General features: G+C 44.1%; 1 protein-coding gene across 1 annotated transcript in view; it reads right to left on the reverse strand.

The window, feature by feature from the left end:
• LOC148542885 (uncharacterized) overlaps positions 1-22192 on the reverse strand; it is a 110426-nt gene that overhangs the window by 57594 nt on the left and 30640 nt on the right. The window contains exon 6 of the mRNA XM_088460235.1: positions 20286-20413. Coding sequence (XP_088316361.1) covers positions 20286-20413 — 128 coding nt within the window. The remainder of the gene's footprint in view (positions 1-20285; positions 20414-22192) is intronic.

Consider the following 22192-nt stretch of genomic DNA (forward strand, 5'->3'; position numbering starts at 1 on the left):
CAAATCCCCTGAAAAAATTATTGATATCACCATCTTTCTCCAGTACAGGAAAAATGCTCTGGGCAGGTTATGCTGATATTTGGGTCACTGGCTAGGATGCATTCAGGAAGCCGATGGTCAAAATGCCGACCGCCGGCTTCCTGACTGTGTAATCCCGACAGGGGACTAATGATAGGTGTTGAAATCCCGACGCCTATCATTATCCCTACAATGGGAGCCCGATGCCCGGCATACCGAGCGAAGGTAAGCCGGGCAGTGGGCAGGGACAGATGTGGGGGGGAGGGTTAGGTTAGGGGCTCCCAGGGGGGGACAGGGTTAGGCACTCCACTGGGAGGATTAGGGATAGGCTAGAGGAAGGGGGGTTAGGTTTAGGCATCCCCAGGGGGAGGTTAGAGTTAGGCACCCCCACTGGGAGGGTTAGGATTAGGCTGTGGGGAGGGGAAGGTTAGGTTTAGGCACTTACGGGGGGGTTTAGGGTTAGACACTAGATGGTAGGTTAGGGTTGGGCACCCCTAAAGGTGGGTTAGGAGGGATAAAGTTTAGGGATAGTTAGTTACTTACTATGTCAGGATCTTCACTGCTGCCGGTCTTCTGGCATTGGGATTTCAACTATCGGACATAGGTCTGGCGGTCATTCATACCGATCCCCTCTGGCTGTAGGCTGTCAATTTTAGCCATCTCTAGCTGGTACCTGTGTTCAGCCTCTCTATTTAACTTGCCATTCTGCAGCCACTCTTTCTGCAGCTGCTTGGCATTCAGAATCCTCACGTTCATCTTGGAGTTCAGCTTGAAACTGCTGTATTACTTGCCTCTTTGTCACATTGTATACATCCCTTCATTTTGAGGGGAGATTGTACGTGCCCAAGGCACTAACCTAACTGGTGCTATTAGAGGCTTCCGAGAGCTGATGGGTATTTGTACTAATGCCGATGATTCTCAAGAGCAGAGCTGGAGTCTGACTGGCTCCCTACTGTATCTAGGATCTAATTTGCCCACAAGAGTACGTGGATTAGTTGGTCTTGCAATTGCTGGCAATTCCTTTATTCACACATTGTGCAATAAGCATGTCCTTTGTCTGCTGTTTGTACACAGATGCCATCTATGGCAGACTTGCTGGTACATGTAGTCCCACTGTGAAAAACAATATTACTTCTTATTTACCCATTACCCCTGCATCCACAACCAGCAGGGATGCAGGGAAGAGCCCTGGGGTTTCAGCTCAGGGCTGAATAATGCTCAGGAGGAGGGACCCCATTTTTTGAGGGAGTCCCCACTTTCTCAGGACATAGGGCCTGATTCAGACCTGCTCGCAAGCAGGTCGATGGTGGACCAGTGTGCACGAAGCATGCGCAAGCTCCGTAGTAAGTGAGACCTTCACTCACTCTGGAGCTTGCAGCAAAACAGGGCGGCTGTCGATGTTGATCAACAGCTCGCCCCATTTTGTAGGCGGGTTGGGGGGTGGCTGAACAAATGGAGGCGTTCCCGAAGGAACGCCTGCTGTTTGTGGGCATCCCTACTGACATCACTCATGATGTTAGTAGTGGACTTCTGGCTCTATTAGAGCTGGAAGTCCACTCAGCATTGCAAGTGCTGAGACCCTACCTTAGGGTCTCCTCGCAATGCTGATGGTCACGGTAATCGCGACCATCTCCTGCCCGCTCACACTAGCTGTGGGTGGGCACCCCCAGCTTAGCGAGCAGACAGGAAAAAAAAAATACTCCCCACCCTGATTCAGAGCGTGCACTCGCAAATAGTGAGTGGCTCTGAATCAGGCCCATAGAAGGTTCAAAAATGAATGCATTAATCCCTTAACTGATGATTTTTTTTCCAAAAACCATTGACAGCTGTAGCATCAATGGCCGATGGGTTCAACCAGCAACAGAAACCATCGATTGTTTGAGATCACAGCTACCGATGTTTCATTAACATTGGTTTGCAAGCCATCGATGGTCGGTGGCCATCCCTAGTATACTACTGTCACACTCAGGCTATGCTCACCCTCTGCCGAGGTATTGGAAGACATGGACTTAGGTTGGGAAAGGAACAGGAGATGAGGTGCCTGGATAAATGACTTCCTCATCCACCAGTACCAGATGTTGGCTAAACCTGACCAAAGGCGCAGAGTCTAACTTACTGGGAGGTGTTCACCAGTGACCGCTCCAAGCAGGATTTGGACTTAAGCTGCACCCAGCAGGCAGGTCGTGGCCCTATGGTCAGGTGTCTGGCACAAGTGAAAAATGGAAGAACACTTATCACAGGGAAAACAAAGGAAAAAGATACTGGAACTTTGTACTGGGGTAATGCAATGAGTACACACTCTGTAGATAGAGATGCAAGGCTGACACAGGAGAATGGCACTAGGAGATTGTACTTGGATGATGTACAAAGTACATATGCTGTGGCTTCAGATGCAGAACTGGCACAGGAGAATGATATTATGAGATTGTACTTGGATGATGTACTAAGTACACACACTGTGGCTTCAGACTCAAAACTGGCACAGTAGAATGGTATGATGAAATGGTACTTGGATAATGTACTAAGGGCCTGATTCAGACCCGCTCATGAGCGAACAGCGCTCGCAAGCAGGTCGATGATCCCCCACTGTGCATGCGCGAGCCCCGAAGCGAGAGAGAAAAGGGGCGGCTGTCGATGTTGATCGACAGCTCGCCCCATTTTGTAGGCGGGGCAGGGGGTGGCTACACAAACGGAGGCATTGCCGAAGGAACGCCTGCCATTTGTGGGCAGCCCCACTGACATCACAAGTGATGTCAGTGGTGAGCTTCCAATGCTATCAGAGCCGGAAGCTCACTGGGGCTTGCGGCAGATGAGACCCTACCACAAGGGTCTCGTCGCAAGCCCCTATGGTTGCGATGGTCGGGACCATCGCGACCATCACCTAGTCGCTTGCTAAAGCTGTGGGTGGTCGATCTCAGGGAGGACAGAAACCTACCGTGGAGCGTCCAGAAGGCCGGCTCAAAAAAAAACAAAACACCACCCTGATTCAGAGCAAGCACTCTGACAGAGCGTCCAGCTCTGAATCAGGGCCTAAGTACACACACTGTGGCTTCAGATACAGAACTGGCACAGGAGATGACTCTAGGAGATTGTACTCAGTAGATGTACTGAGTACACACACCGTGGATAAACACTAGTAACAAGTCACTTAAAGCAACGGAGCTTGGGTCCTGGAATGTTGCAACAGCAAGTAAACACTGGAAGTAACGATGTTGTCCAGAGCCAGCAGTCCATTGGAGAATAGTGTCAGCTGACAGCAACCAATGCTACCATTGGGTAAAGGGCTAATCAGGATATAGACTGTCATGGCTATCCATGATGGTAACCACAGAAACCACATCACGGAGCGAGCACATGGATGTTCAAGCCTACCACAGGTATAATCCTCAGTGCATCACCCACCGCCGCGCCTTACGTCTGACCACTCGGGAGGTCAGAGAAAGCTGGCGCTGAGGTGAGAAATGACCGATCCTAGGCCACAACCTGACAACTGTATAGTATACCATACCTAATCAGAGGCCCCGTATCGAGTCTTGATTGTACAGGACCACCATAATAAAAATAAAATGACCTATAACATCAATGTTAAAAATAAATAAATTAGGAATATTTTGGATATGTCGTGACCTCATGATGTGACTGATTGCCAGCGTGGGAGTGACTTTGTAGCCAGTCTCTTACTAGCTACTTCTCTTCCACAGTGCTGGAGCTCCCTGCGGATGCCACTAGACCCTCCCACACCCCTGCTGGACCCCCCCCACCGGACCTCTTTGCACCCTGCCGTGGATGCCGCTGGACCCCAGAACCCACCATGGTCATCGCTCTACATCCAGGTATGCAAGCTAGACCCCCACGCACCCCAGCCAGACCCCCAGGTATTCTAAATACTGAAAAAATCCCATATCTGAAACACAAATATTATAAAGGCACAGTTGTGCCCTTATATTAAGGCTGCATCTAAAAAAAATGGATTTCTCCATAGAGAATTCTGAAGGGGGGGCAAAAACATAAAAATTGAGGACATGGGAGTAATCTAAAGCTCCAACTGTCACTTTTTTCTGACTTTCTCAATTAGGAACCCTTTTCTGATATAGGGCCTGATTCAGAGCCGCTCGTAAGCGGCCGCTCGTTCGCACTGAGCGATGTTCGCACAACTGCGCATGCATATGGTTTGTAATACGCATGCGCGAACCAGTCAGTGCGGCCAAAAATCATTTGTTTGCTAAATAGCGAATGCCTGCTACTTTGAGTGACAGGAGGAGGCGTATGTGGGTGGTAACAGGGGAAGGTGCTTGAAAACGGGGAGTGGAGATCAGAACGCAGGCGAGCTTAAAGGTCAAATGGGCGTTTTAAGGGTGTGCATAATTAATACAGCAGCGTCATTGACCACGTCACTTGGTTGTTTTATAGTCAGAACTGCTCGCAATATAGTGGTAGCAAAAACCAACCACAAGAATAGCGAGCAGTTCATACGCTGTTCGATGTACTCGATTAATCTATTAAATAGCGGACATGACGTATGGTGCGAGCGGCAAGGGGGCGTCTTTTTCAAAATTTCGACCGCAAGTTTTGCTCGCTCGTTCAGACTTAGAGGCGTGAACAGACCGCAATGAGCGAATGGTTCATTTGAATATCCACACCCCTGGTTTTTGAACGAACGACCGCAAATAGCGAGCAGCTCTGAATGAGGTCAATAGTCTATGGGGATTTTTGGAAAGGTATAACTCTGGGTAGGGGTGGAATTTAGACTTGAGGTTTGTTTTATTAGGTAGCTATTGTGCCAGGGTACGTGCTTTTGTGGTTCAGGTAAATTAGAAAGTTACAGTATTTAAACTGTTACGTCAAGAATGTGCCATTGTAGAGTAAGGACTTTTCAACCTGTTGCGCAGCCTCAGTAGGAGCCTCCAGCAGGTGTAGTCAAAGTGGTTTCACTTGGGTGCAGCAAGATGGGCATCATTTGTGGGCGATAATGGCGCTGGAAAAAAACAATGGTAGCATCGGCGGGGATACGGATGCGGCTTTGGTGACATCAGCGGCGGCGGGTACATCAGCAGCGGCGGTTGCATGGGTGTCGGCGTTGTCGGCGGTGGGTCACGGGTGACAGCAGGACCCAGCGGCAATAGAGGGTCCTGCGGCGGTGCGGGCATTGGTGGTTGGCCTGGATCTGAGAGGATCCAGTCCACGCCAGCCATTCTGCTGAGTACCGCAGCAGCACCCATTTAAAAAGCCATCTTTGAATTTAAAAAATGGCGCTGAGGTGCCATTTTTAAATGGGCGCCGCTGCCGTACTCGGCAGAATGGCTGGCGGGGACTAGATCCTCTCGGATCCAGGCCCACTGCCGACACACGAACAGGTGCCAGTCCCGTAGCTACCGGGTGCTGCCGCCGATGTCATCACAAGCCATTATTGGCTCGCGGCGGCCATCTTTGATTTTCAAAGATGGCCGCCATGAGCCAATCACGACTCGTGATGTCATTGGAGGAGGAGGCACCTGAAGAGGTCCACAGAAGCCCTGGGGAGGTGGCAGCCAACCCCCAGGTGAAGACGCCAGAAGCCCTGGTGGGTGGGCACCCTGCACACGAAGACACCATAAATCCTAATGGGAGGCAGCCGCAAAAAAAGAGCTAACACAGGCTGCCACCCACTAGGTGAAGATGCCAAAGCCCTGGTGGGTTGGTGCCCGCCAGGTGAATATGCCAAAGCCCTGGTGGGTTGGCATCTGCCAGGCGAAAACACCAAAGCCCTGGTGGGTTGGCGCCCACCAGGTGAAGTTGCCGAAGCCCTCTTGGGTTGGTGCCCACCAGGTGGAGAGGCCTAAGCCCTGGGGTGGTGGTGGCCATGTAAAAGAGCTTAAAGGCATCTGTCCCCCATGTGAAAACCTATACAGTAAAATATTACAATATTAAAGTGTGTTGTGTTATTTTAATATTTTTTTGGACTACAGGTGGCCCTAATGCCCAGCATGCTGGTACTTGTAGTTTTCCAAGTACCAGCATTCAGGGAGGTGTGCTGAGACCTATAGTTCACCTGCAAAAGAAAATATTCTTTAAAATGCACCGCATCACACAATCAACCTGGCACCCACCGCCCGGGGTTGCTGGGGATAGCCCTGGGCTATCAGCCTAGGCCTGGGGTGCCCTGAGGAGGGGGACACCTTTATTTACTTGATTGCGTTCAAACATATCAGTGATGGAATTTTGAAGCACTGGCATATTATTCATTCAGACACTAGTATTGGACACTTATGTCAGGAGAAACCAATGTTTTGCTACAAAAAAAGTAGCAACATAAAAGACATCATGGCTAAATCAGACATCGGATCTATTCATGTCTCCCGCTGGTTGAAAGGCAAAAATTTAATTTTAAATGCAATGGTTTCATCAATTGTAAATATCTAATAACGGGGACTTATTTTTTATAACCCAAGAGTGGATTTAAGCATGAGATCAAGCATCACTTAAATTGTGACAGCCAATATGTAGTACATCTTATAATATGTCCATGTCAACTTATTTATGTGGGCAAGACTATACGCCCCCTTAAGGAACGGATTTCCTTACATCGATCTTCTATAAAGAAGGCACTGTCTTTTATTGACTCAAACACTCCTCCAGTCGCAAGACATTTTGTATCACACAAACATACTGTGATTGGTTTTAGTTTTCTCCCAATAGACCACATTCCACCACTAAGAAGGGGTGGTGATCATGGGAAGTTGCTCTTACAAAAAGAATGCTACTGGATATACCATTTAAATTCAGTGACTCCTAATGGACTCAATGAAGAACTTTCCTAAAATTGTTTTTTGTAACTATATGTGAAGCTGTGAGTCTGATGGTTTGTTATATCTAATGGTTGCTATGTATCCTTATGGGTACGGGTATCTATCCTACTTTTGTTGTTTTTTTCTTTCTTGGGGGTAGCGATACCTATATATCTTCCTTAGTTATCTATATAATGTTCCTTCTCACTCAACTTATTATATGATCGGTCAAATTGTCGTTATTATTGATTAGCTTAGCATTGGTCCCAGTGATTTATTTGTCTGTTTATATAGTATCTATTGAACTTCTCCAGCTGTTTGCGTGTGGTTGCTTTGGTGACGATGAACGGCCGCTGATTGGCGGTTGTGTCTGGATCCTCTGTGACTCACATGTGCCGGCCGGGTAGCGCTGCTGGTATCCGTGGTGATGCGCATCAACTTTCGGGTACACAAGGTTGCCGTCGCATCACTTCCGGTGCTTGCTGCACTATGCTGGAAGGCTGCATTTGTGCTAATGTGATTTCAGGTGAGCTTGATTTATGTTAAGGGTATATAGGTATGTTCCAGTCCCATTACTGGCTGTGCTAATGATGAAGGTGGTTGTTACCCCCGAAACGGCTGTTAGGCTGGCTACTACTGGGATGGCGTGCATTTACATATGGACATGATGAGTACTTTCTCATATTTTATGATGCTTAAAGCCTGCCTTATTTCTGCCTTGATGCAGTGTATACTATGACGCACTTTATGCTTGTGCACTTCATGGATGTCTTGTGAACATAAAAACGTTTTCTATTTTTCATTAATTTGGATGTGCTGGCTCTTTTGTGTATACATATCTACCCAATGTATGTGCCAGGCACTCCCCACGATAGAGCTGTAGGTGTGTACTGCCTGTCTAAAGTGAACGTGTATATATATATATATATATATATATATATATAAAAGAAGCAGATGGGTGTGGGGCCAATACTCCTTAAAAGTGAAGAAACAAATATATATATATATATATATATATATATATATATATATAGAGCAGAGAGTCCAAGTGGCACCCACAAATAATATCCATCCAATCTTGCTGGGGTGCATAGACTCAGGCTATGTTGCAGGGACAATCCAAGAGACAATATATTTTGAAATAAAGAGAGCTCTCACCAGTCTTCTTAATGTAGAAAAATTAAGAACATTTTTTAATAACTAATATAATATCACAAGTCCATTTGGTCGATGTTTTGGGCCATGCTGGCCCCTTTGTCAAGACACAGGGACCACAAGATTTGTCCAGAGCAGATACCAACACCTCAGCTCATATGAGCCCATATATACCCAATGTGTAATCCTAAGACACACCCATCAACCCACATTGAACAATTGAACAACAATCATAATTAACTACATTAAGAGCATACTATTACTATGAAAAGCACTCAGCATTACTATAAGCATAAAAACTACAGCAATAACCAATATCCATATCCCCAATAGGAGATGAAAAATCTCACCTTAATGAAAGGTACATAAACAGGCAGGTAAACCAGCGTGCATTCCAACTCAGTAGAACACATGACAGGTGCTGAATCATCAGCTAATTACAGAACCATAGGTTCCCCACAGAGTCAAAGGCTTACCCGCTATGACGTGAGCCCCCAGCCACTGGAGGGCACACCAGCAGTCATTGCTGCGCTCCACAGCAATGGAACGCAACTACACACATCACTATGGAAACATGTGCCAGGTACTAGGGCTACAATTAATCTTCTAGTGTCCAAATGTCCCAGATATAATGAACTCGCACTCCACACGAGCGTCCTAGTTAAACAAAAGGTAGCCATAGTAACACTACATTCAATGGGTGGGCTGTATGTCAGGACATTACATCAAGCACACATATAATAGATATTCACACACAAATAACAAAGAAAACATACAGCCAGGCCTCTGCAGAAATGTGAGTTGACCACGATAACCACACAAAAACATGTGGTTACTGACTGCTGGCTAACACCCGCTGTGTCTCTCATTGACAACATCGAGATGGGTGCTGCCTGTGGCTGTGGAGTCCCATCTAGCCAGCCACCCTCCAGCACTGTGTTTGAAGTCATCATACAGGTACAGCACTGGGACGATTAGCCAGCGTTAGGCACTAACAAGCCTCCCTTCACTTGTCTGCATACATATGGGACCATCTAACGGCAGACTAATTGGGGTGTTATTGGTCTAAAACTTGGGCTATTTAAATGGCAGAACTGTGTTATATATCAATTAGACCTGGTCAGTCTAACAGCAACTTTAATATTCGTTATGACGGGTTAATTTCCCCTTTTTTTTCTCCCTTCATTTAAACACTCAGGGGAGAACTGATTCTATAAAATGCCAATCATACATTTGTATAAGGAAGAATCCCCAGGAAATCACCAAACAGATACTAATTGCAAAAGTATCAGTTACAGTATGTGGATACAAGTAAACCACAATCTGGAAATTGCTATTCTTAACAGCAACATCTGACTTTTACATTTCCTAGCTGTTACTTTTGGATATATTGTGGTTATATCGTATTTGATATTTGTTTTTTTACATCCAATAATTAGTCTGATCAACTCTTTTATTACATTTTTGATTTTTTTTTATGTAAAGGAATATACAGTATGTTGTATGTATAGCTGTTATTATACCCTTTCATGTTTATGGGAATTCATGTGCAGCTTGTTATGGTATATTCCTTTGTGATATAAGGTCTCTATAATAATACTTATTTTCAATAAAACATTTTATACAGCTAAATTGTCTTGGTTTACTCATGTCCCAGCATTAGAGATAGAGCGCAGACTACTTTTACAAAATTTTTGTTCTACAAGTGAGGTTGGCAAATCACCTTTTCTTACTGCTGCATTACCTCTTGATCCTCTTGCTCATTCAGCGCTTGCTATATATCGAACAAAGAAAACAAACTTAAATAACTCAATAATATAAATACATATAGACAAAGACCGAGGACCATCTGAAAAAAAAATGAACCAAATCAATCAAAAAAAAAAAATAAAATATATATATATATATATATATATATATATACACACCGTATATATAAAATAATATGTAAAATGAAAAAAAATAAAAATGAAAAATAAGAAATTAAGCATTTTCTATTAGTGTCCCTTCCAGACAATAAAAAAATGCCAAAATAAACTTGGGGTAGATATGCAGGCCATTAAATGATGATATTAAGACAGTTCATCTCATTCAGGCCCTGTGGGACCACAGTGTTCAATTGGTGAATCCATCTGGCCTGTCTGTTCAACATAAATAGATCCCAATCACCCCCTCTCATCAAGGAAGGAATCCAATCTATTAACATATATCTCAAAGTTGAGACCTGGTGACATGCTCTCAAGAAATGCAGGGCCACAGGTTTATCAGTTGACCCTGTATTATATGCAAGATGAATAGAAGACCGGTGCTGGGCCATGCGCTCTTTAAATGTCCTGATCATCTTCCCCACATACATAAGCCCACAAGGGCATGTGAGGAAGTAAATAATGTGATCAAGTTGACAAGTGAGCCTGTGTCTCAAATAGATCTTATGGCCGATATGTGGATAACAACATTTTTTACCAGTGAGTAGCGATCTACAGGTCGTACATCCCAGGTATTTAAAACATCCATGCCCCTGTGATAACCTGTTTTTCATTTCTGGGCACTGGCAGCATGTCAGGTCTTAACAAAAAATCCTTCAAATTCCAACCTCGTCTTATGCTTAGAAGAGGAGGATTCTCAGACAACCATTTAAAGACTGAATCAGTGGAAATCAATGGCCAATTTTTCTTGATTGACTTGGTATATCTCAGATTGGTATCACAAAAGATATTCAGGATCACAGTATAAGTCTGTATATCCTTCACTTTATGTTGTTTATCCAGGTCGATCCATTTTGCTCTTTTAAGGCATCTCTCTATGGCCTTGATTCAGAGCCGCTCGCAAAAGTCGAGCGCTCGCTCTGAATCAGGGCGGCTGCTTTTTTTTTAAAAAACTGGCCTCCTGGCCACTCACTAAGCTGTGGGTGACCACCCACACCTTTTGCGAGCGGCCAGGTGATGGTCGCTATGGTCGCGACCATTGGGCTTGCCACAAGACACTTGTGGTAGGGTCTCATCTGCCGCAAGCCCCAGTGAGCTTCCGGCTCTAATAGAGCCAGAAGCTCTCTACTGACATCACTGGTGTCAGTAGGGCCGCCCACAAATGGCAGGCGTTCCTTCAGGAATGCCTCAGTTTCTCCAACCACCCCCCCACCCCGCCTACAAAACAGGGTAAGCTGCCGATCAACATCGACAGCCGTCCCATTTGTAGCGAGCCCTGGAGCGAGTGAATTTCACATCCATCGACCCGCTTGTGAGCACTATGCGCTTGCGATCGGGTCAGAATCAGGCCCAATATCCCTTTGTTGATATCCATGCTCCAAGAATCTATCTTGGCACTCCAACAACTGTTATTCCGCCCTAGTCGCATCAGTGTTGTTCTGATAACACAGGAATATGTGGTTGTGCATATTCCTTCAGCAATTCACGAATATATGCATGTTTATGTTCATTTATTTTTCCCTATATTGCAATGTAGAATATATAAAAATGTTTAAGATGATATTCAGTATTAGTATAGTTGTGTGAGGTGCAGCTGGGTCGCATTTGTCGAATGGTCTCAGCCCTGGAGAGGATTAAGGCCCCCTCCAAAGTAAATAGATGAGTCCCTGTTGCATCAGTCATTTTGTTTAATATTATATCCAAAGGTATCTTAAATGATGTATTGATAAGTTTATAGAGATTAGTGTTTAGTTCTATGCAGGTGTGATTAACTGTGGAAATATGGATAAGTTAGAACTGATGAAGCAGCCATTTCATTTAATGGTTCAGCAATAGAAAGACTTGAAGGTTTAAATCTGTGTTTCAGTTTTAACGTGAGCAAACTGGCAGACAGCCAGTCTCAGATTTAATAAATAAAAATGGCTAATCAAGATAGCCTTGGCCTAGAAGAAGCAGGAACTAGAAGCTAAATGAGAACAGAAAGAGAAGATAACATATTATATTGTCAATATTATGGTTAGGACATATAACCAATTAGTGTCTAGCACATATGAATATTAATTTAATTAATATTCACAATTTTGAATGTATTGAGGCTATGGACAGATGATAGTATAAAGTATTGACACACAATGAGAGTCTGGGGGTGCTGGGGCCGTTGCTGTTTGTATGTATGAAATTGGCTGACTGATACTGCACTAGGTGTCACAAATTTATTTTATAAGTATTCCTTACTGCTGCTAATATAACATATGTTTTTTGTTGTAAGTCTGCACTGGCAAAATACATGTATAATTATGCTGTCTTTAAGTAAAAGCATTGTCATTTATTTTAGAATCTGTATTGGTGTGAATTATTTCATTTCTTTTTATAACAAGCAAGGTTTATAAATAAATATAGAACAAATCGCGTTATTAATTTTTGGTGCCGTGACTCGTATACACCAGTTGACGCCCACTATGAGTGAGTGAGGGAGGGAGGGATAGAGAGAGTCTGCACATAAAATAATTTTTTTTTTTTATTATTATTAAATGTGCAGTATTGTTTTTTCCTCCCCTTTCTCCCTCAGTCTTTGAATAGTGGTAAGTTAACTGTGCTTTGTTAAATTAGTGTTTGGATGTTTTATTTTTGTTAGAAGTTTGATAAGTTCAGTTCGTAGCCTGTAAAAAAAAAAAAAGATGGCGCTGGGAGCAGAAGATTCCCCCCTCCTTCTCAGTCTGGGGAGTGTGCCGAGTAGAAGGAAAGTAAATAGTATCTGCTGTGGTTTTTTTTTTTCTTCCCGAGCACTGAAATATGTTAGATGTAAGATATTGGCAGTCCTTAAATTTGCAAGTTGATTGATTATCTTTGCATTATTCTTTTTATTGGTGCGGGATTTCTGAAATTATTACTGGATTGGACAGACTGTTATGTTATAATAATTTCTTGAAAATAGAATGTCTTGAACTTGTTGTATTTTGCCGTGTTAGATTAAGCAGACAGTTTGATTAATATAGATCAGTTTCTGCTGATGTGATATGATATATTGTAAACTTGAGGTTTTTATTCCACAATTTGAAATATTGTTTAAGATTTGTTATGTGTCAGATACATGTTTGAGGGAATAGGCATTGGTGACAATGTTTTTTTGGGGATTTTCTTTATTGTCTTTTCTGAAAGGTGTGTGTAGAGCGATGTGAATTTGTTTATGTGGAAGTTGCAGGGGTAATATTATAGCAAAAAAAAAAAAAAAAGAGAAGTCCACGTGGCTAGATAATGTAAAATCAATCAGCAGATATCTGATAACCAGATAATATTGATGTGAAAGTGCTAAATCTGATAACGAAGGGCAGATAAGCACAGTATAGGTACAAATCTGTTAACGAGGTAAGAAACAACATGAAATGTGTTTGACCTAATAATGAGGGCAGGTAACATGATTAGGGTAGTTTTTTTAGGGTTTTATTTTGACAGATGTGTCACAATCTTGAGGGAAAAAAAAGTTAATCTCATTTGTTTTTTTAAAGGGTAGCATTGTCTAAGTACTCGTATGTAATTGAAGGAAGTGCCTGTAAGTGATATGGAGGGTATGCGCAAGTGATTTGAATGTGCAGAGGTTGATTGTAACTTGTAAGAGTGCTGCAGAGTATAGGGAGAATGGCATGTGAAGCACCTGGATGGTAATGGTTGTTTGAAGATGGTGAAGGAATTGGTTTGTTGAAACAGAAAACTGATTTCAGGGTAGTTTACCGAATATTGTATCGGATCCCACTAACAAGCTTGTGCTTAGGGAAGCTTCTCATTGCAGGTGTAAAACTTGTGTGAGATAGAAAGACAGTGAACCCATTTCAAAGTCAAGAGATTGGCTATTTGGAAAAAGGAGTTCTGTTTTTTTGCAGCAGAAAGAAAAGAGAAAGACATTTCTTGTGTATGCCATCGAGTGAGTTGCCAAGAGTTACGAGGGTAGTCAATTTGAAAAAAATTACATGTTTAGAGCTTGGAAGTAGAGGAAGGGGAATGAGATATGCGGGATCTAGGAATAATTTAAAAAAAAAAGAAAAAAATGCATATGTGATTAGGAATGTATGTATGCAATTATGAAAGACTTGTATGATGATGAAAGTGTAACATTTGTTTCTAAATGTCACCAGAACCTTTACCAATGTCTGGCACATTTAATCTGTTTTGAGAAACTTTTAAAGCAGCAATTATTTTATCCAAATTGGCCAAATTTATTTAATCAAACAATTGCAATTTTTTACAGTGTTGCAATAAGAAGCTACACAATGAGACCTACAGTGTGGCATGGCAGTCAGCCAACAGCACCCCCTGGCTTCACAGCTGAAGATCAGCTCTTTCCTCCTTCTTCCTCCCCCTGCCCTCCTACCCCAAACCGCCTTACCTATTTCCTATAGAAATGTTATTTCCCTATTTTGTCTTTTTATTCTGTTTTATTCAAGATTTGAACCTTAGAGACTGATGTCTCTGATGATGACAATGCTGATGTAACGCTTGAGCTTATTGCTATATCTATGCCTGCTTGTTGTAATCAACAATACAAGATTTGTATCTCACAGACTGCTGTCTCTGAAGACGCTGATTTAATGTCTAAGCTTACGGTTATAGCTATGCCTGCTTATTCTAATCAACAATTTGTTTATGATCGTTCCCCAGAAGTGAATTGTTATATCTGATTCAGCTGATGCAATTGATGATTATTACTGATGTCTGTGTCCTTCCTGCAACTAATCTCACTATCATTAGCAGGTTCAATGTGTACTGGATGCCTTGCATTTATCTAACCATTTATTGTTGTGGGTACTTCACAGTTTCCTGATGAAGTGACCCGGATGTTGTCACAGAAATTTGTCATCATTCGGAAATACAGGGGAAGAAAATTAATAGGGTTCCCTTGTATTTACCAATACCAGCACCAACTCCTTTTTAGTGGGGGATGGTAATGCCACAGCCAGGGGAAACCTTTCACCAGGGCCCCCAGCCAATGAGCCAATGCATTACCCCTGACCACTAGTCAGCCCAGGCCAGGGATCCCTGGGGAGCTGGGGACCCCCCAAAAAAGGGATTCCCCTCTCTAGGGCACCCCAGGCTGATAGCCCAGGGCTATCCCCAACACCCCTGGGCAGTGGGTGCTGGGTTGATTGTGTGACGTGACCCCTCATCCCCTTAAAGCACAACCAGCCCAAAGCTTTTCATGGTCAGTTCTGGCTGTGAAAATACAGCAGACAAAAAGCATAGGAGTCCCCCATATCTAGCATAACCAGCAGTGGGCTAGTCAGAATCAGCCCTGGTTTCCAAAATATGGGGGACAAATGATGTAGGATCCCCCTGTATTATCCAGAACCAGCACCACACTTCTTCTAGCAGGGGCTAATGCCACAACCGGGGGAGCCCTTTCACTGGGCCCCCCAGTCAAAGCATTGAACCTCACATCTAGTCAGCTCAGGTTGGGGATCCCTGGGGAGCTGGGGACCCCTCCAATAAAGGGGTCCCCCTCTCCAGGGCACTCCAGGCCTAGGGCTATCCCCAGCACCACTGGGAAGTGGGTGCAAAGTTGATTGTGTGAAGTGATCCCCATTTTCCTTAAGCACAACCAGCCCACGGCTTTTCACAGCCAGTCCTGGTTGTGAAAATACAGGGAACAAAAAGCATAGGGGTCCCCCATATCTAGCACAACCCAGCACTAGGCTAGTCAGAACCAGCCCTGGTTGCCAAAATATGGGGGACAAACAGCATAAGGGTCCCCTGTACTTTAGGCAACCAGCACTGGGCTCTGATCTGGTCCTGGAAGTACAGGGAGATAAAATTAGTAGGGTCCCCTTGTATTATCCAGAACCAGCACCAGATTTTTATTAGCAAGGGGCTAATGCTTCAGCCAGGGGAGCCCTTTCACTGGTCCCCCCAGCCGAAGCATTAAACTTGACTACTAGGCAGCCCAGGCCAGGGATCCCTAGGGAGCTGGGGACTCCCCTAATTAAGGGGCCCCCTCTCTAGGGCTTATAGCTATCCCCGGCACCTCTGGGCGGTGGGTGCCAGGTTGATTATGTATAGTGTAAATATTGTAGGTGAACCACAGGTCCCAGTAAGCCCCCCCTACGTGCTGGTATTTGGAGAACCACAAGTACCAGCATGCAGGGCATTAGGGCCACTGGCACCTGTACACCACCTGTAAAGAAAATATTAAAATAAACACAATACACTTTAATATTGTAATATTTAATTTTACTGCATATTCACCTTGGGGCAGCAGCCTTTAAGCTCTTTTGTGTGGCCGCCGCCACCCCAGGGCTTTGGTGTCTTCATCTGGTGGGCACCAACAAACCAGGGCTTTAGTGTCTTTGCCAGGGGGATGGTGACCTTTAAGCTCTTTTGCATGGCCACCGCCACCCCAGGGCTTCGGAGTGTTTGCCTGGTGGGCACCAACCCACCAGAGCTTTGGCACCTTTGCCTGGTGAGCGCCAACCTGCCAGGGCTTTGTCGTCTTTGCTTGTGGGATGTCTGCCATTGAAATCTTTTGTGTGGCTGCTGCCACCCCAGGGCTTTGGAGTCTTCACCTGGTGGGCTCCAACCGACGAGGGCTTAGGCATCTACGCCTGGTGGGCACCAACCCACCCGGTCTTCTGGCATCTTCACCTGGGGGTGGCAGGAAATTTGCTCTTTTGCATGGCTGCCACCTCCTCAGGGCTTCTGTTGTACTCTTCACCTAGTGGGTGGCAGCCTGTGTCAGCTTTTTTGCATGGCCGCCACGCACTAGGACTTCCAGCATCTTCCTTCTTCAGGAGCTCTTCATTGCTCCCTCTCAGCCATCGGATTGCCATGACACCTCCTCGCGCTGGCTTATATAAGACAGCCGAGGGAGTGGGGTGATGACGTTGCGAGCCGTGATTGGCTTGCAGCGGCCATCATTGAATTTCAAAAATGGCTATGAGGCACCATTTTTGAAATGGGCTCCACTGCAGAATGGCACTGCAGAATGGCTGCAGTGCCATTCTGGGCTCCACTGCAGAATGGCAGGCAAGGACTGGATTCTCTCGGATCCAGCCCCGCCACCAACGCCTGCACCGCCACCGGTAATAGTTTAAAAACTGTAACTTTCTAATTTACCTAAACCCCAAAAGCACCTACCCTGGAACAATAGCTACCTAATAAAACAAACCCAAAGTCTAAATTCACCCACTACCCTGAGTTATGCCTTCCCAAAAATCCCCCATAGAGAACAGCAGAAAAGTGGTCCAAATTGAGAATGTCAGAGAAAACTGACAGTTGAATCTATAGATTACTCCCAAATCCTAATTTTTTATGTTTTTGCCCTGAAATTTGGCATGCAGCACCGAGTGGCAATTCTACCCATCCATGCCAAATTTCAACTCATTACCTCCATAAGCTTTTGAGGTGTAACCATTTAAACAACATTCCCACCCCCTCCAGAATTCCCTATGGGAGAATTCAATTTTTTTAGATTCAGCCTTAATAAAAGGGCACGACTGTGCCCTTACAATATATATACACATGTGATTTTTCACAATATACAATGCCCGATCACTGTTTCCAGCAGTGATTGGGACACGAGGGACAGAGGCGGAGCTGTGGTCAGAAGAGGGTGCCGGGGACAAAGCAGGGTAGCTGCGCCGGAGGAGGAGAGGGCGAGGGGGGGTGTCGTCAGCTGCGCGGTCCAGGGATAGAGCAGTAGCCAGTCACGTCTGCTGCTTCCATATTTGTCACAAGGCCTAGCAGCTGCACCAGGGGAGGAGTGGATGGGTGCGCCGCTGGAAGCCTGGGCTGGGGACAGAGCAGCAGCCACTGCTACCAGGAGCTGCTGCTGCTGCTTCTATAAGAGTAACAGCACCAGGGGAGGAGTGGATGGGCACTCCACTGGATGCCAGGGCCGGGGACAGAACAGTAGCCATGGTTACCAGGAGACACAGCTGCTGCTTCTAAGAGTAACAGCGCCGGGGGAGAAGGGGGTTGGTGTGCCACTGGCTGCCTGTGCCGGGGGCACAGCAGGGCAGCCACACTGGGAGGGGGAATAAGCAGGCTGCCCGATCCCTGCTGGACACAGTGAACAGGATACAGCGGCAGCTGCTGCTTCTATTGAAAACACGGCTGCTTGCAGCCACGCCGGGAGGGGGTCCCGCTGGGTGCCCGATTCTTGTGGCCAGAGTGATCGGGACACACTAGAGGGAAATCTGAGGATGCAGAGGGACCAGCAGATCCCTCTGATATAGGCGACTGTGGAAAAAATAGCTCCCGCAGTCGCCGAGTGGGCATTTCTGGCTGGTCGCATCAGATGTGGCCATGTCAGAGAAAGCCCAGTCTGGTGTGGTCGCATCTGATGCGACCATGCCAGGCAAGTGGTTAATACCTGCCAAAATCAACTAATTTCGCATTCGAGTTTGAAATCAATTTTAAAATCAAATGTTAGTAAATGAGAGATGCTAGCAGTGCATTACATAGTCAATTTTGAGTCGATTTCAGTCCATTTAAAGCAACATAAAAATCGACTCAAAAAGTTACTTTAGAAAATATACCCCTCAATCTTTGTTATATTATAATATAATAAAATGTGCATTTACTGGTTAGTAAATTTAGGCCTGGAAAGATACTCAGGAGCAATAAGATCTCAATGGTTTAAACTGTAAATAAATAAATGAAAAGGTAAAAATGTGATTTATAAACTGTGACATAGGGGTCTATTCATTATGATAATTATCAGGATCCGAAAGGACCCCAATAATTAATATACTAACTCGCCGCGAGTACCGGAGCAATTCATCATTGTTCCGGCACGGGACAGTTAATCAGAAAATCAGCTGTCTCTGCGAATGGCTTCACTGCTCCTTTCAGAGCAGTGAGACAAGTGCGCATGTGTGACCTGATCTGAAGATGGTGAATGCTCCTGTAGTCAAGCTCCAAAAATATTGTATTTTCGGAGCTTAATGAATTCTGTCCCCATACTAGTTGTATGGGGACAGCGGGCCATTCAGGGAGAGAAAGGTAAGCAGGAGATATCTGTGATATCTCCTGCTTTACCTTCTTGATAAATGGCCCGAATACTTAATTTCTACAATTGCAGGTGAAAATGTTCATTTTCACCTGCTTTTGTAGAAATTAAGTGATGATGAATAGACCCCTAAACCTAAAATATAACTTACCTTCTATTGAAGAGTTAACATTTACAAATGTGTGTACACAAATGTCCTTACCTTTTCAGAACCGCAGATATTTATTTTGCAGTGTAGATAAATGTAAACTATACTTCTGGAAAAAAAATGGTAAATTGATGCACTGTCCTTCAATAGGATTACAGAAAATCTACTGTGCACATTATATAAAAATACTTTATAGTAAATATCTTAAGTACTGAAAAGCTCAGAGACCTTTTATCAAATAATTTGTGTTTGCTATTAGTAGATATTTTCTTTTATATAAGCCAATAGCTGTTTTGGAGGTTTAGTGTATATTGGGCCTGATTCAGAAATTGATGGAATTGCAGAGCTTGCACACAAGCGGCTGTGCAATTCTGTCCATCCCAAATGTCAGTTCGGCTTTGCCTTGTAAATGACTGCAACTTTAAGAAAACGGTTGAGATCAGTCTGCATCCCGCACCTCCAGAAGACTCGATCTCTATTACAACCCGCCCTAAGTGTACTCAGCTGTACCTTCAGCATTTGTGCCTACTGTGTTTTCCGTGGCTACTACCCTTCGGACTATTGCAGCTATATCCCTTTAGGTGCCATAGAAGCAAAATTGATAGGCTTAGCACCTGTATTCTGAGTCGTACACATATTTGCGAACACACTGCCCCTATGGCCTTGTTCACAAGAGATGCCATCATCATAATCATTGTAACGATCATCATAATCATTGGCACTTACACCTCTTACTAGGTGCAGGAGAACCATCTGAATTTGGGATCCATTGTGCATATGAATAACTCAGAATAGAACACATCTCTGGCAACACACTGTACAATGACACATCACAACATACCCACAGATATAGATCTCTTGCGTGCATTCTCTCTGTTGCCACCCAGTTGCTGCAAAAAAATGCCCATTTAGCAACCACTGAGAAAAAGCTGAGATACGTAGCACTCTCGTAAGGATGTGTATGTAGCTCGGGACCCATGTGCAGTATGAGAAAAATCGCTAGATGCGGCCTCATACGAAATTGCATGCCACTCAGAATCAGGCCCTGATATGGGTTTCAGATTTGCTTCTTGTTTGTACATTGATTTCTGCTAAAATGACACTCTAATAAACAAACAGCGATAATAGAAAATATTTTCTATTGTTGTTATTTACCATTAAAACATTGCCCAGTCTCCTGGTGGTGCTAACCATTTTTTTGCCATAAGGTCTAAAAAGTAGACCATAAACTATGAAACTTGGGCTCAAGATTATAGCAGACATACAATTCCACTTACCCAACCGTCTGTGTAGCCCATCTCTAACATCTATGTCTGATTCCATAATGCCATTAGTATCATCAACATATGGAAGCACCAGGTGATCTAATTTTTTAGACTCTTCCAAGACAAAACATTTTTTCTTGCTGTGGAAACATACAAACACATTTACTGTTATAAAGATATCATAGGTATTTAAAAGCAGAATAAACTGTGCATCAATCATGTGTATTAAAACCAAATTCCAGGTTTATAAATATGCTTCTAATATGTATGAATGTTATATTTAAAGCAATATTTGCATAATTTTATTCCAGATCTGCAAATGTAGAAATCATACAGATATGCAATACAGATATGCATTAGTTTCAACTTGAAATTGTTTATCTGCTATAACTAATGCATACAATGATTTGCAACATTATTCAACCCCCTAAAAAGTGTACAGATTGGTCTGTATTAGAAATTACACTTGCATAGATTGTTCAAGGCAATATTTTTATTGCAAACCAGTAGGCTCTCAAAATACATTTTTAAATTTATATTTCATAACTTAAAAAAAAATAAAAACTGCAAAATACTGCTTGCATGAGTAGTAGACTACAGACTACAGTAGTAGAACCACCTTTTGCTGTAATAACAGCTGTATGGGATCAATCCTATTCCATGGGAAGGGTGCAAATTGCCATTGCAACGGTATTAAAACGCAGGCAACAACAACACACATTGCATCCTTCGCGGCCGCCCTCCAAACCCGAATTTGCTTCATTTTGCTCAGAGCCATATGGGGCTGCGAGCACTTTTATGAGAATCCGGGGTTCCGTCAAGTGCGGACGTTGTCGCAATGACTCCCACTCGCGAGTACATCGCGTACAATTGTATTGACCCACTAAGTTTGTTGGGGTGAGTTTCTACTAGGCTTGCAAATTCAAAGTTATTATTGCTTATTTTTCCTTGCAGACTTGATCCAGGTTGTTCAGGTTTGTTAGATAACGCTTGAGGACTGAAGATTTCAAATAGTGCCACAAATTCTCAATTGGATTGAAAGCTGGACTTTGACTTGGCCATTGTATTACTATTTTGTTGTTTAACTAAGTCAGTGTTGCTGTGGTCTTGTGCTTTAGGTCAATGATACGCTGAAAGGTGAACTTTCTCCCAAGCTTCAGGGGTTTTTTTGCAGACTGAAGCAGGAATCTCCTTGTATTTTGCCTTTTAATTTTAACAAGATCTCCAGTCCCTGCTGAGCAAAAGCACTAACATGATGTTGCTACCTCCATACTTTACTGTTGGGATAGTGTTTTGCTGAGAAGTTAGATTTGCGTCACACATAGCATTTTCAATTCGATACATTTTTGTCTCATCCGTCAACAAAACCTTATCCCACATTTTAGCTACAGTAGGTCGCTCTACTGTTTACTGGCAAACTCCAAATGTGCTTTTATGTGGTTTTACTTAATTAATGGCTTCTTTCTGACCACTTTTCCATACAGGCCAGTTGTATTCAGAGCTGTTGATATAGTTGCTGGTGCACCTTCACTCTAGTTTCAGCCACTGAACTCTGTAGCTGCTTCAAAGTGATAGTTGGCTGCTTTGTGGCTTCCCTCAGAAGTTTCCTTCCTGCTCTGATGCTGAGATTTGGGGGTCAGCCTTATTTAGGCAGTGGTAATATCAGTGGCGTCTTAAGAGAGGAGGGGCCGTGTGCATTCTCCGTGCAGGGACCCCTCCTCTCTCCCCGGCAACCGGCAGCCGACTGACATGGATGGCCGGCCGCCGCAGAAGCAGTAGAGTGTGCCCAGAGTCTACTGTGCATGCGCAGAACGCCGGAAAAATGGCTGTGGCAGTCATTTTCCGGTGTTCTGTGTAGCGCTGACACCTGACGCGGGACCATGGACAGGTGAGTTTTAAATTATATGGGTGCAGGGTGT

This window comes from Taudactylus pleione, unplaced genomic scaffold, assembly GCF_031769625.1.
Source record: "Taudactylus pleione unplaced genomic scaffold, aTauple2 ptg000007l, whole genome shotgun sequence".
Taxonomy (NCBI): Eukaryota; Metazoa; Chordata; class Amphibia; order Anura; family Myobatrachidae; genus Taudactylus; species Taudactylus pleione.